Genomic DNA, 12,102 nt, shown 5'->3' with positions numbered 1-12,102 from the left:
TTAGTACAGTCCCTTTTAAGCAGCTACTTTCCGTCATGTTTTACTCAGCACTCATAAATAATACAGATAATTGCAGATGGCCACAGCAAACAAGCAGAGAAAGTATACAGATACAGCACAAAGAAAACAATAAAAATTCTGATGTGCTCCAAAAGCAGAAAGAATTCCTGGCAAATAGAAGCAGCTGCATCCAGGTCATTTTTTTCACTGATGTACGACAATCAGAGAGCCAAAAATAATAAAGGGACAGACTTTAGACAAAACTACATAAAGGTGCTGGCAACTCAGTTCCTTCTGTAGCAACATATTTCCTACCTCATCCTCATGTGCAAAACACAGCTATTTCTTCCCTAAAAATCTGCATTAGTAAGGAGGAATACTAATCATAGAAAGATAAGTTTAAGCCTGCTGAAACTCCAAAACAGATAAGCAGTGTTCAATTAGGAGGATATTATGCTGACTATAGTAAGGAACTCTGAGAGAGTCCAGCCAGCCACCCAAGAGTTAACATCACGCTTTTCTCATCAAAACCTCTTCCAAGAGGTTAAGCACACAATAGACTATCTAAAGCACAGCTAGAAAGGCTGCTTGAAATTCCACACATGTGCCTCAGCAATGTATTTCTATTAATGTCCAGTGTGTGTCAGCGTGAAGATAAGGTACCAACATCATGTCCAACCAGCCAGCTAGAGAATGGGACGCCGTGTAAAACATTGTCTGATGCTCAGGATCCCGGAGAACGGCGGCGTTTGCAATCTCACCCGCTGCACACGTGCCTGATAACACCAGCAATGAGGGGAGGCAGCAGGAGCAAACCGTCCTGCAGCTTTGGGAAAGCAAAAAATGGGGAGAGAAAGAAGCGAGCAAGAATTAAAATAAACATCGGCAAATTGGGGCAGGTTTGAGGATGTCCAACTGGAGCAGAGGGAATAAACAAACTGGAAAAAACCTCAGTGAAACTTAGTCTTTGTATCAGCTCACTTTAACTGTTCCTTAAGGTGAGAAATAAAAAGTTACATCAGTATTTATTTTGATTACTCCAACCATACCATTTAGACTCAGTTTGACCTACTAGTACCATCCTACAAAGCCATTTGTACTGGGACTTGTGGAAGACAGTGCATTTGAGGAAACACGATCTTGCCCAGGACACACCTGCTCTGCTGGGCCTGGCTCTGGCAGCTGGAGAAGCCCATGTGTTACCATGAGCAGCTGGTGCATTCCCACTGGAATACCCATGCCAGTTGGGCTGTGCACTGACAGGTGCTATCACACAGATACATTCCAACCCATCAGGAATCTTCCCATTAGCTGAAGATTTTGCTAATTTAATCTGTAATTTACCTATGCTTGAGAAAAGTAAATTGTATTTGGATGAAGGGGTGGAACGCAGTGATTCCAAGTGGGACACCACAGTGCACGGAAGAGGTGGTGATCCATGGAACAGTTAAGATACAGAATGGCCTTTGGGCCTGTCTTGTGCTGCTTATCCCCCACCTCAATGAGCTGTAAATTAGAGCAGAATTCTCTACTACACAGTAGTTTGACAGCAGAATAAGAAGACTCAGTACTAGTTTTGCTGGACCAGTCACAGAAAAATATCAAGATATTATTCTCCTATTTCTTTATGAATTTAATATTTTGTAGTTATACATAGGGGAAAATGAAGGCTAATCTTATCTTTTACTTCTTAAATTATGAAATGGCTTTACAGTAACCCTAAGTCAGAACAAAAGCATTTTGAAGAAGTTTCTGTGGAGTATATAAACTTGGTAGACAAAAAAAAAAAGTGTGAAATACGGGCATGGAAAATTGAAGGCAAGACAGGGGAAGTAGGCAGCACCCCAGACAACTTCAATTTGTTGAAGCTGTTGGATTTTAAAAAAGGCCAACCTTGTGATAAGGTCTCTTAGCTCAAGAGACTACAAAAATGAGAAGCTCAAACGACCATCAGCTGCTGGAATCCGCAAAAACTCTCCAAACACAAATTAACCTTCAGTCAGGAGATAAAAGACTAGCTGCAGAAACTGGAAGTTATTAAAAAATGCTATAAGTGTCTGACAAATCAGAGCAGCAGTAGCAGGAAAATAAGCAGTACATAGGCAGAATCTTACCCTTAACCAGGTAACACCTTCTCCTTCCCTCAAGAGAAGAGGAAGTTCTCTTTTGCATTGGCTGTGTTTTCAATTTCTGCCTTTATTGTAGTGCACACTCTCCAAAATTGCTTTAGTTAAATTTAGACCTCACTGATGCTCCAGAGAACAGAAGTTATTAGCTTGCTGGAGGTAGAAGGCATGTAGATAGATCCTCACCATGCCAAGCTTAAATTTAATACAAACCTTTTCAAAGTCCATCATTTAACACTTCAAGATTATTTTCTATAGGGATCCCTTAAATGTTTAATGTTTTAATGGTTTCACTAAGTAATTCTTTCACTGAAGAAAAATACTTTTATAGTAGAGGATAGCAGACAAAGAGGAGCCCAATTGTAGGGAAAAGGAGGGATGTTCTGGCCTGAGACTAGAGGATAACAGACACTAATTTTAAAGTCTCCACATACTAATATATGTGAGAAAGTCTGGAAGAGTGTCTCAGGCTCACACAACAACATTGAGAGAGATACAAGGCACAAGAACTGAAGCTATTTAAATCCTCCTGTCAATAGTTTGCAACATTTGGTAATAAATCATTAAGTCTCAAACCTAAAAATACATATTTCCATTTGTATCAACATATTTAAAAGGCAACTTTATTTAATTAGTGAAAAAATTAGCTGTCAATTAGTGAGAGCAATCAAAAACAACTGCATTGCAACTTCCAGCCCAAGACACTGCCACTCTTGCTAACCTGGTTAGGAGCCTACCTGGCTCTGCAGGCACTGAGGGCAGGTCTGTGACACACAGCCTGTGAACGCTCTGCAAAGAGCCAAACCACAGCAAACCATGTTCACAAGGAGGTGCTGCCCCACAACTGCTGTCACCCACACTGTAGGCAGGAATAAAGATTCTAATAACTAAATGCACCACTTGTTTTCTAAAGAAAACATAAAAAGCAATCTAAAAAAATGTATAGTTCATAAACACGTATAGATACTTGTTGCTAACAACTGCAACATCAATGAAAATCAAACTGAGGGGGCTTTTTGCTCGTTTTCCACTATTATTTAAAACAAGCCTCCATACTTTCAGATTTCAATTAAAGTTTTCTGCCTCACCCATAAAAAACTTTAATCAAGAAGTATTTATAGAAAATAAAAAGACAGGAAACACCAAACCTCATGCATTAGCCATGTCACCTCCCAGAACCAACCTATTTTTTTACACACAGGTTTACAGCTTCAGAAAGGGAAGGGATCAGCTCAGCGTGCTGTGTTTTAGCTGTAGAGCCAGCAGGACCAAATAAACTGTCCCTGAGGTGAGCAGTTTCCAAACGATGCTGCAAAGCTCACAGAGACAATACCTTTCATTACATCAACTCAAATAAACAGGGAGGGAGAAAAAAATACAAGTTTTGACAATAGAGACGTGACCTTGAAACCAGCAGAGTCACTTCACTGATGGCTCCACACTGCCACAGTTCCAACAAGCACCATGCTACTGCTGGGCCTCATCCGGCCACTACAGCTTGTCACAATGCTAGGAGATTACGCACAACAAAACCCCAGTTAATCTAGGATTGCTTACCTATGGCTAATCAGCCAGGATGAAGCTGATCCCCAGCTTATCACAAAGCAAATGAAAGCCTTCACAAACTAAATCATGTTCAGCACAGTTTCTAAAGCAATCTTCAGTACCAGCTCAGCTGCATCTACTGCTGACGCTGATCAACAACAGTGGGCAATTCACAGCAAAAAAACCCACAGGATTCACTTAAAGCTTCATCAGTTACCAGGAATATAAAGGAAACTTTTCACAAATGGGCTGATTTGATCATTCCTGCATCCCTTTCACAGGTGAAGAAGAAAATATCTGATCACTCCTTAACACCAAAATTCTCCTCCATCGTAGCAATCTATGAACTGGCTGTTTATGCTGTTTTCAGTAATTTAAAGCAGTTTTACTTCCACATTCTTTGAAATGGAGAAGAAAACATACCAGTTAGAATGTCAGCAGCCAAATATACACTAAATCAAGAGTGGAAGTGTCCAAAGTATGCCACAGCAAAGCCCAAGAGTTCAGAATGCCACACTCACAAGGTGACACCCTTATCAAAACCCACTGCTTGATCAAAGGCATTCCCAATCACGCATTCTTCCTTCATCCCATCTTTCCTGAATCAAGGAGAAGAGATGAGAGGCTCTGAAAAACAAAGACATCATACCTAGGCAAGAAATCATCTGAAAGAATTCAACAGCCTATGACCAATTATAATCAGCTACTGAAGCAACCTGAAACAAGCCCATATTGTTGTATTTCCTTTCACGTCCATTTGAGCCATACTAGTCACAACAGTCCAATGCTGAAACCACCAGAAAGCAAAGGTTGCCATCCAGCAAGCCAGTGAGCAGGCATGATCAGAAACACTGGGAATAGCAAGTCATCCATCAGGGACTGCTGGATAAACTTTCCAGCAATTATGAATTCTCTGCCCAGTCTGTTTTCACACAGCAGCCAGTGCCCGTCAGTGTTGCCTGAAACAGCTGGTCATAGTGCAAAGTCTGTCCTACCATCACCCCATTTCTGAACTCATTCTTTCAAAGTGAGAAGGAAGACGACAACTTTTGGTCAATAACTCTGACAAAGCCATTATCCTTGGGGTATTTAATGGAGATAAGAACTTCAGGGCTTTGCACAAATCATATTAGTTCAATGCTCAAATCCGGGTAATGCTTCTTTTCAAAGTATTAATTTCATTTATTCTATTTGCTCTCCCTCTGTCCTGATAACACAAGTGCACATGGCCTCTAAATGAGATCCTCCTATTTTATAAGTTATAATCCTCCCTTTCTAGAGTAGTAATGAGATGTCTTCGCTTAATCGCGTTTATTCCCCCCCAGCTTCTGCTTTTATCCATCCCCATTCCACATTGATTTGTCCTAAAGGTTTCAGCGAAAACCATCAGGCACACAGTCACTGGCTCCAAGAGGCTCCTGATGCATATGCTGCACATGCTGCTCAACCTTCAGAAATTACAAAAGCAAAAGGGAGGAAAAAGAGCAGCTTTGTTTGCAAAGTTTCCTTTATTGGTAGGAAGGAGGGGGGAAAAAGGAAACCTGAAAGAACTGAGAAGTTAAGAGAAGAGGTTTTGATTAACTGGAAATGAAAAAGGAAAGATTTCTCACATAGGGGAATGGTGAGAGTATTCACAACATAGTCAAGCAATTAAATAACTTGACTGACAACTTTGCAAGTTCCTCATGCTAGAAATAGAAAAGGATTTAAAGATAGCTGTGTTAATTCTTGGGTATTTCACATGAGACTTAAGGCACAGCACCAGCATTAGTTAAACACCCTAGGCCTTGCTCTGAAATACTGTACATATAATCCTTGTTGTGTTGTAAGTACCCACAGCATTAAATTATTCAGAGAGTCCACTCAGCACCATGATCCTGCAGTGCTGCACAAACAAACAAAACATTTTATCTCTAATATAAATTGGGGAGAGTTCTTCTACAGCAGCTTAGCAGACTACTTCCATTTGAGCCAGTCCCCAGGGTTAATGAAAAAGCCATATTCACTCAAAGAGGAAAGTCAATGGTGCACTATTACTTACAGAGCTGTTTTGCTTCTTAAACTAAAGCTGTAAGGAGTTTTACTCAAAACCTAAGGAATCTAGAAGCTAAGTACCTTCTTCAAAGGCATTAAAAGAAAAAGAGAGGTCACGACAAAAATGTAGAAAAGGACCCAGGTACTTAACTCTAAATCCCTCTTGAAACCAGTACACATGAAGGAGAAAACATTAGCTAAACAAAATATACAAACCACAATAAAATAAGTTTTGATCTGCACCTTGCCCCATAAAGAATCAAGTAACTAGCCCCAGAAGCTGACAGCAAGTCCTATATCAAAGGTTAATTCTAGTCCACCCTCTCTTTGTGTGCACCATACAATAACACTGAAGTGCTTATAGCAATATTTCCAATAATAAAAGTCAGTGAGTGAAAGCCATAAAGAACAGATTAAATGACATGCAACGTTCAGCACAACCACAATGAAATCACTTCAAAATACAGCTATGGTACTTGGATTTATACAAGTGGTATGGTTACAGGGGAATGTTCCAGCCCTGCTGCAGACAACAGTACAAAAAAGAGCTACTAATCACTGAACTACTGATATGTTAAGAGCACAGGGCAGCTCAAGATCTTATTGCAAATACTAGAAAAATGAATAAAACTTTCTAATTATATGTGGCGTGGTTTTCAATTTTTACCAAATTAAGTGCTGCTTAAGAAGCAAATTATTTATTTGTTATTGCTTTCATGGGAGTTGCCCCATTTTTAATCTCATTTCCCTAATAGGTCACAACAACAAAAACAACCCTGGAAATTTCTCCCTTAGAAATGTAAGCAGATACTTTCCATTGCTATCTGCACCTGGATTACCCCTAGATAGTAGTAGAACTCAAGGTATCTTCTACCTGAAAGAGAAGATTGACACAAGACATGGACAAGCACCTCATACCCAGTATTTTCCCCATTTGCTGGGGCTAAAAACCAGAAGAGCAAGAAACACTCAAGCCCTATTCATAATAAAGGAGGATAACACTAGAAGACAAAGGACAGACATGGTTTGAGTAGGACTGAGTCAATACAATAAGGTAACCATGCCCAAAAGGAAACAGCAGCTGAGATAAAGCAAGTCTGATAGGGATAATTTAAGTCTGGCCACAACAGTTCCTTTTTAGGAAGGTATCTAGAAGCTGATAAACAACAGCTCTGCCCTCATCTTTGCAAGGACAGACTAGACTATCCCATTTTTTTAAGGATCCTAAATTTATGACTGATCAAGAGATAGTTAAAGAGCAATGAAATGTAACAGTTTCTCATTCTTTCACCACATTCTGGGAAAACACACCATGGTCACTATTTACCACAAGGGGACCCTAATCAGATTTTTACAGAGCATCAAGTATATAATATCTGGGTATGCAACACTATAGGACTGAAAGGTAATTCAGATAATAAAACAACTTTTGTATGTGAGCAGTCAGGTCCCAACTCATTTTAGCTAAGTCCTCTTTTCATTTCACAAATATTCCACGACTCTGCTAGCCACATTTATCCAGGATTACACTCCACCTCATTGCAGAAGGGCAGGGCTCTACTTTGAGCAAAGTCACATCTTTAGATTGGACAACAAATCCACCAACTTCTCCTTGCTCTTACAGAAGTCAGTTAATTGCATTCATAAAGAGAATATTCTCTTTCTAGTGAAAAGAGTGTTAATACTGCACCTGCTGACCCAGATGTACTTTGCACAGCAGCAACAGTCACCTGCCTCAGATATCACTGCTCTGAAGCTCATCAATCATCCAGCACCCCATGGTCAGAATCCAATCTGCCAAGAGGAAATTTCCTGCCACACAGCAGCCATTCACAAGCTGTATCCATCCAGGAGAGCAATCTCAGACACCCACCAATCCAATCATACACAAATTTTATCACAGAGACGAAGTACAGTTGGGTCCAAAACCACAAACAGACCACTTCACAGAAGAGAATTTCCTTAAAGACTGCTAACCACCAAAGTGAAAATACAAACTCTTGCTTTCAAAGCCCTAAGTCTTAGAACATCAGAATTTGCAAGGGTATAGGTGGGAAATGCTGTTATATACCTGCTGTGTTCTCATGCTGTCCATCAGCAGCTGCCAGGGATCACTGCCAGAGATGGACTGCAGCTACAAAGACCTTTTTTTTGAACCACTGTCACCATCTTACATAATTTTATTTATTCAGTCCCCAAAAATATCTTTATATTATAACCTCTAAACGTTTCACATGTTCCCTGGGTAAACCAGGCCTGTTATCATTCAGCATATAGGAAAAAAAACCAAATAAACCCAAACCTCATAGGATTCTTCACTTGAATCAATCATACATTGGTTAAGCTACAGATCAGTAGGATGAAAGAACCACAATAAAGATTATCCATGCTCCAGTCTGTCCTTTCCCTAAACCATCCTTTCAGCATGCACCAGGCAAGCAGAAGTCTCTTGGTCTAGTTCTCTCAAATTTTTAACAGCACAGTCTAAAGGAATGGGCAGTTTGATCTCACTGTGGCAAGCACCTGGCTGTCACACCCTGACACCACTGCAGGCCAGGAAAAAGTGGCAGCTCCAGTAAGACTCTGCACTGGTTACAGACAGTACACTATAGGAATGGCAGTATGGAAAATAATATAAAATAGTACCATGTGAATAATAAGCACCAATGACAATCCTAGTGTACTGCAGTGATTGATAAAAGCCTTTTGCTCTACTCAGCCTCATCTCTCTGTACTTCTGCCTCCAGCACTGGTATGACAGCAACCCAATGGGTCATCATAACACCAAGGAGCCTGACTAAGAGCAAAAGCTGCAGCAAGAAGTTCCCAAAAGTAAGTCTGCCTGCTGGGCACTAAGAAATTGGTTTGGGAGTCAGTGGTGTGTTCAAAAAAGGGTTTATGTTTCCTGGTCCCTAAAAATCAATCCTAGACTTTCTTCAAAAGGTTACAATTTTTCTACAAAGGTTACAAACTTGACAGTTTTATAACAGTTCTTCTGTTACCAGATTTATAAGACTCAAACAAATGAAGACATTATTATTTTTTATTAACTTGTGTACATGCACTATTATACCCTAGGAAAAAAAAACAAAAACAACAGAGCAAAGTCTCAGGATATATCAGGTCAGCAGAATTTGATCCTGTATATATTGAAACATTTATTTCATACACTTAAGAGTTGAAAAAGAGTTCTCTGTAGCTAGACAAGGACCACATACACACACCCCATACTCCCTGCCACTGCTGTCCCCAGCACAGCCATTGTTCATGCCTTGGCAGCAGGGAGTGACATGCTGCAAGTCAAAATGTTAAGTGATGGGTGAGGTGAGGAATGTTTCAGCCTCAACCCAAGTTTCTAAGCTCATCACACAAATGACATTAAATGAATGCCCTCAAGCAGAGCCATTTTAGTCTGTGCAGGTTGGAAACGCAGCAGGGGGTTTGTTACTCACCAGCTGGGCTGCTCTCTGCCTCTCCTCAATAATGCCAATCCTTTCCTTGGCCTCACTGGCTGCTTCCCTTTCTCTCTTGGCCAGCCGGAGCAGCTCCTCTTGGACCAGTGCCTGCTCCTCCATATACCTGTGTGAGCACCAAAAGAGAGGGAGGGTCATCACCAGACTTCTGCCAACAGAAGGGTCATGGCTTGTCATGGAGTATCCCTGCTTAGAGCCAAAACACAAATCCAGAATCTATTTGACACAAAATCTGCTCACAATCCCATCATCAGCAGGAATTCAAAGCTCAACAAACTTTTAATATGACCTGCACTTCCAGTGAGGTACAGCTGTGGCAACAACAGCAGGCATAGCACCACACAAGCTTATACTTGAGTTATATTTAGTTCTATTAAGTACTTAATTATCACCTGAAAACAGTGAAAATAGAAAGCAGTTAGCCAGACAAATAGACACTGCTTTGGAAAAGATCAAGGGACAATACAACAATAAAAGGTGTCAGCCAGGCTGACAATGCTGCTCTTTGGCTCTTACACAGGAAAGAAAAACCACACAAAATGCATGCAACAGCAGCACTAAGAGAATCAGCCCTGGACTGAAAAAGGCTTCAAAGGGGATTCTCAGGTATTAAAACATAATCATAGAACAGAATCCCTGAATTGTTAAGGTTGGAAAAGATCAAGCCCAACCATTAACCCAACACCACCATGTTCACCACTAAACCATGTTCCCAAGTGCCACATCCACAGGCCTTTTGAATACTTCCAGGAATGGTGATTCCACCACTGACTTAGGCAGCCTGTTCCAGTGCATGACCACGTTTTCAGTGGAGAAATTTTCCCTCATACCCAATCTAAACCTCCCCTGGCACAACTTGGGGCTGCTTCCTCACACACTCATTATGCTTAGACTGAAGAAAAACACAGACATATACATACATAGGTACATTCCCAACAAAGCTAAACTGTTGTCTTTTTCAAGAGCTTCACCTCACCTCCTGTAGAGTTCCTGCTCTGCAGAAGAGTCACTTGCTTTTGGTGGCTGAATTTCTAGAAAGGAAAAGAGAAACCTGTGACAACTAGTAGGACTACAAATGCAGTCCTTCACCACATCATAGATTATTTTAGGAAAAATTCATATTATTCATCAAGATAAAAAGAAAGTCAAGAAAATTTAAGTTTGATGGATAGAGTGAGTTTATGAAACAGACACACCAACAGCATCATTTTCAAACAGGCATGCTGAATAAACCATGCTACAGAAAACTTCTGTGTGAGGATATTAACTCCTCAAACCCTTATATATACTGAAATATGAGCATGGTTGTAGACCTACTTTCCATTTCCTTCCTCTAGTTCCAGTAAGTCTTCCTCTTGACCTTCTCCTCTGCTTGTAATTAAAATGGATTCCACAAGTGAAGATGAAATTATTTGATGGAGTTCAGGCCAGCCATAAAGCTAAATCTACATTCAGGAAAGATATAGGCTGACAGCAAACAAATCCCTAAAAGCAAAGGCCTAGTTCCCTAACTCCATTTTAGTCTGGATGCCTTAAACAAATCCACACTGCTGATATAGATCAACAAAGCCTATTTGAGAACCAATAGAAATCAAATAGTTTTCTGACATGTAAATAAAGTCAAGTTCAGAAACCCAAGTTTTCATCATCCACTTAGCCAGCTGTGCTTAGATGGGTTATCTTTCTCTGGGAGCTTCTTTGCAAAGAATACAAAGCAGCACTTCCCTCACCCATGCACATTATACACCCTGTGCATGTACAGCAGACAACAAGGCAGCTTGCCAGAAAGGAAAAGCAAAATATTTCTGCCTTGTTTATTGCACGTTGATCTGAAAAGCCAGAAATGTTCACAGAGTGACACAGGCTAACCAAAGAGCTCCTCTCACAACGGGGCAGCACTGGAAGCTACCAGCATCCTGTGTGACATGCATGGCAGCAGTACCTGTAGGTCTGGGTTTCCCTTCTGCAGCCAGCGAGGAGGGAGCTGTGCCATTGGATGCTCGGGGAGATCTCTGGGTCTCCCTCCTGCTTTGAGGGGATCCTTTCATCCGGTTCACTACATCTTCAGTGAGCTGAAACACAGAACCAGCCACGTCAGTTTCTGGTGTGCATTTCACTGTGAACCTCCCCATTTGTTAGCTTCCATGATAGCACAGGAGTATTGTCAGTTACCTCCTTGCAATTCCTCCAACCCACACAGACAGCACTTGGATGTTGACTTTCCATTGTTAAAACCCAGCAGTAACTGACAAAACCTCCAATCTACTGCCTGACCCTGAAAGCTTCACCAGGCAATCTTCCACAAACACCAACAAAGGTGGAGAGCACCCCTAAACAAGTCAACCCTTTGTATAGGGACAAAGCTACCAGAAGTGGAAGGAAAGGAATAAAGCAGGTTTTAAGTGCATCTTTTCCTCTTCTTGCTCCACACTTGCTAACCCAGCTCAAACCATTTGCAACCCAAATGACAGAGAACAGCCTCCCACCCACATGAGCCTGCAAACATTTCTGCAATCTCAACTTCATTTTCACTCCCTGACTTGGGTTCAAACCTGTGAAAAAGAAAGAAAAGTTAACTTGAGGTTTTCTGGTAATTCAGTCCAAAAGGCTTCTCACAGCACTGTTAAAATTGACCCCTTTCTCCTGCCAAGGTCAGAGGGTCTGGCTGCAGAACAAAATGAAATGAGGCTGTTCCCCATCTAGACTTGCCAAGCAGAAGACATATTTTCAACATATTTTCACTACTACCCAACTTAACAGATTTTAATACCTTCATTTTACACTGTTATCATGCCCAATTCCTAATTTTAAAGACACAAATCCTTGTCTATATCCTGTAAAGAGAAATGAGGCAAAGACAATTTTTTTTCTCCATCAAGCATTTTAACGAGGAGGATAGGAGATAGGCACAATCTTAGCTAACT

At 40.8% G+C, this 12,102-nt stretch overlaps 1 protein-coding gene across 2 annotated transcripts in view; it reads right to left on the bottom strand.

Moving 5' to 3' along the window:
* CHCHD6 (coiled-coil-helix-coiled-coil-helix domain containing 6) overlaps positions 1 to 12,102 on the bottom strand; it is a 108,151-nt gene that overhangs the window by 95,542 nt on the left and 507 nt on the right. For both annotated transcript variants that reach the window (XM_039695554.1, XM_039695555.1), the window contains exons 2-4: positions 11,121 to 11,250; positions 10,155 to 10,209; positions 9,158 to 9,284 (exon numbers count right to left, since the gene is read on the bottom strand). In XM_039695554.1, the coding sequence (XP_039551488.1) occupies positions 9,158 to 9,284; positions 10,155 to 10,209; positions 11,121 to 11,250 (312 nt within the window). The remainder of the gene's footprint in view (positions 1 to 9,157; positions 9,285 to 10,154; positions 10,210 to 11,120; positions 11,251 to 12,102) is intronic.

Source organism: Passer montanus, unplaced genomic scaffold (genome assembly GCF_014805655.1).
Source record: "Passer montanus isolate IOZ18808 unplaced genomic scaffold, ASM1480565v1 scaffold9, whole genome shotgun sequence".
Lineage (NCBI taxonomy): Eukaryota > Metazoa > Chordata > Aves > Passeriformes > Passeridae > Passer > Passer montanus.
The sequence above is the reverse complement of the archived record's forward strand: the minus strand, read 5'-3'. Positions and strand labels throughout refer to the sequence as shown.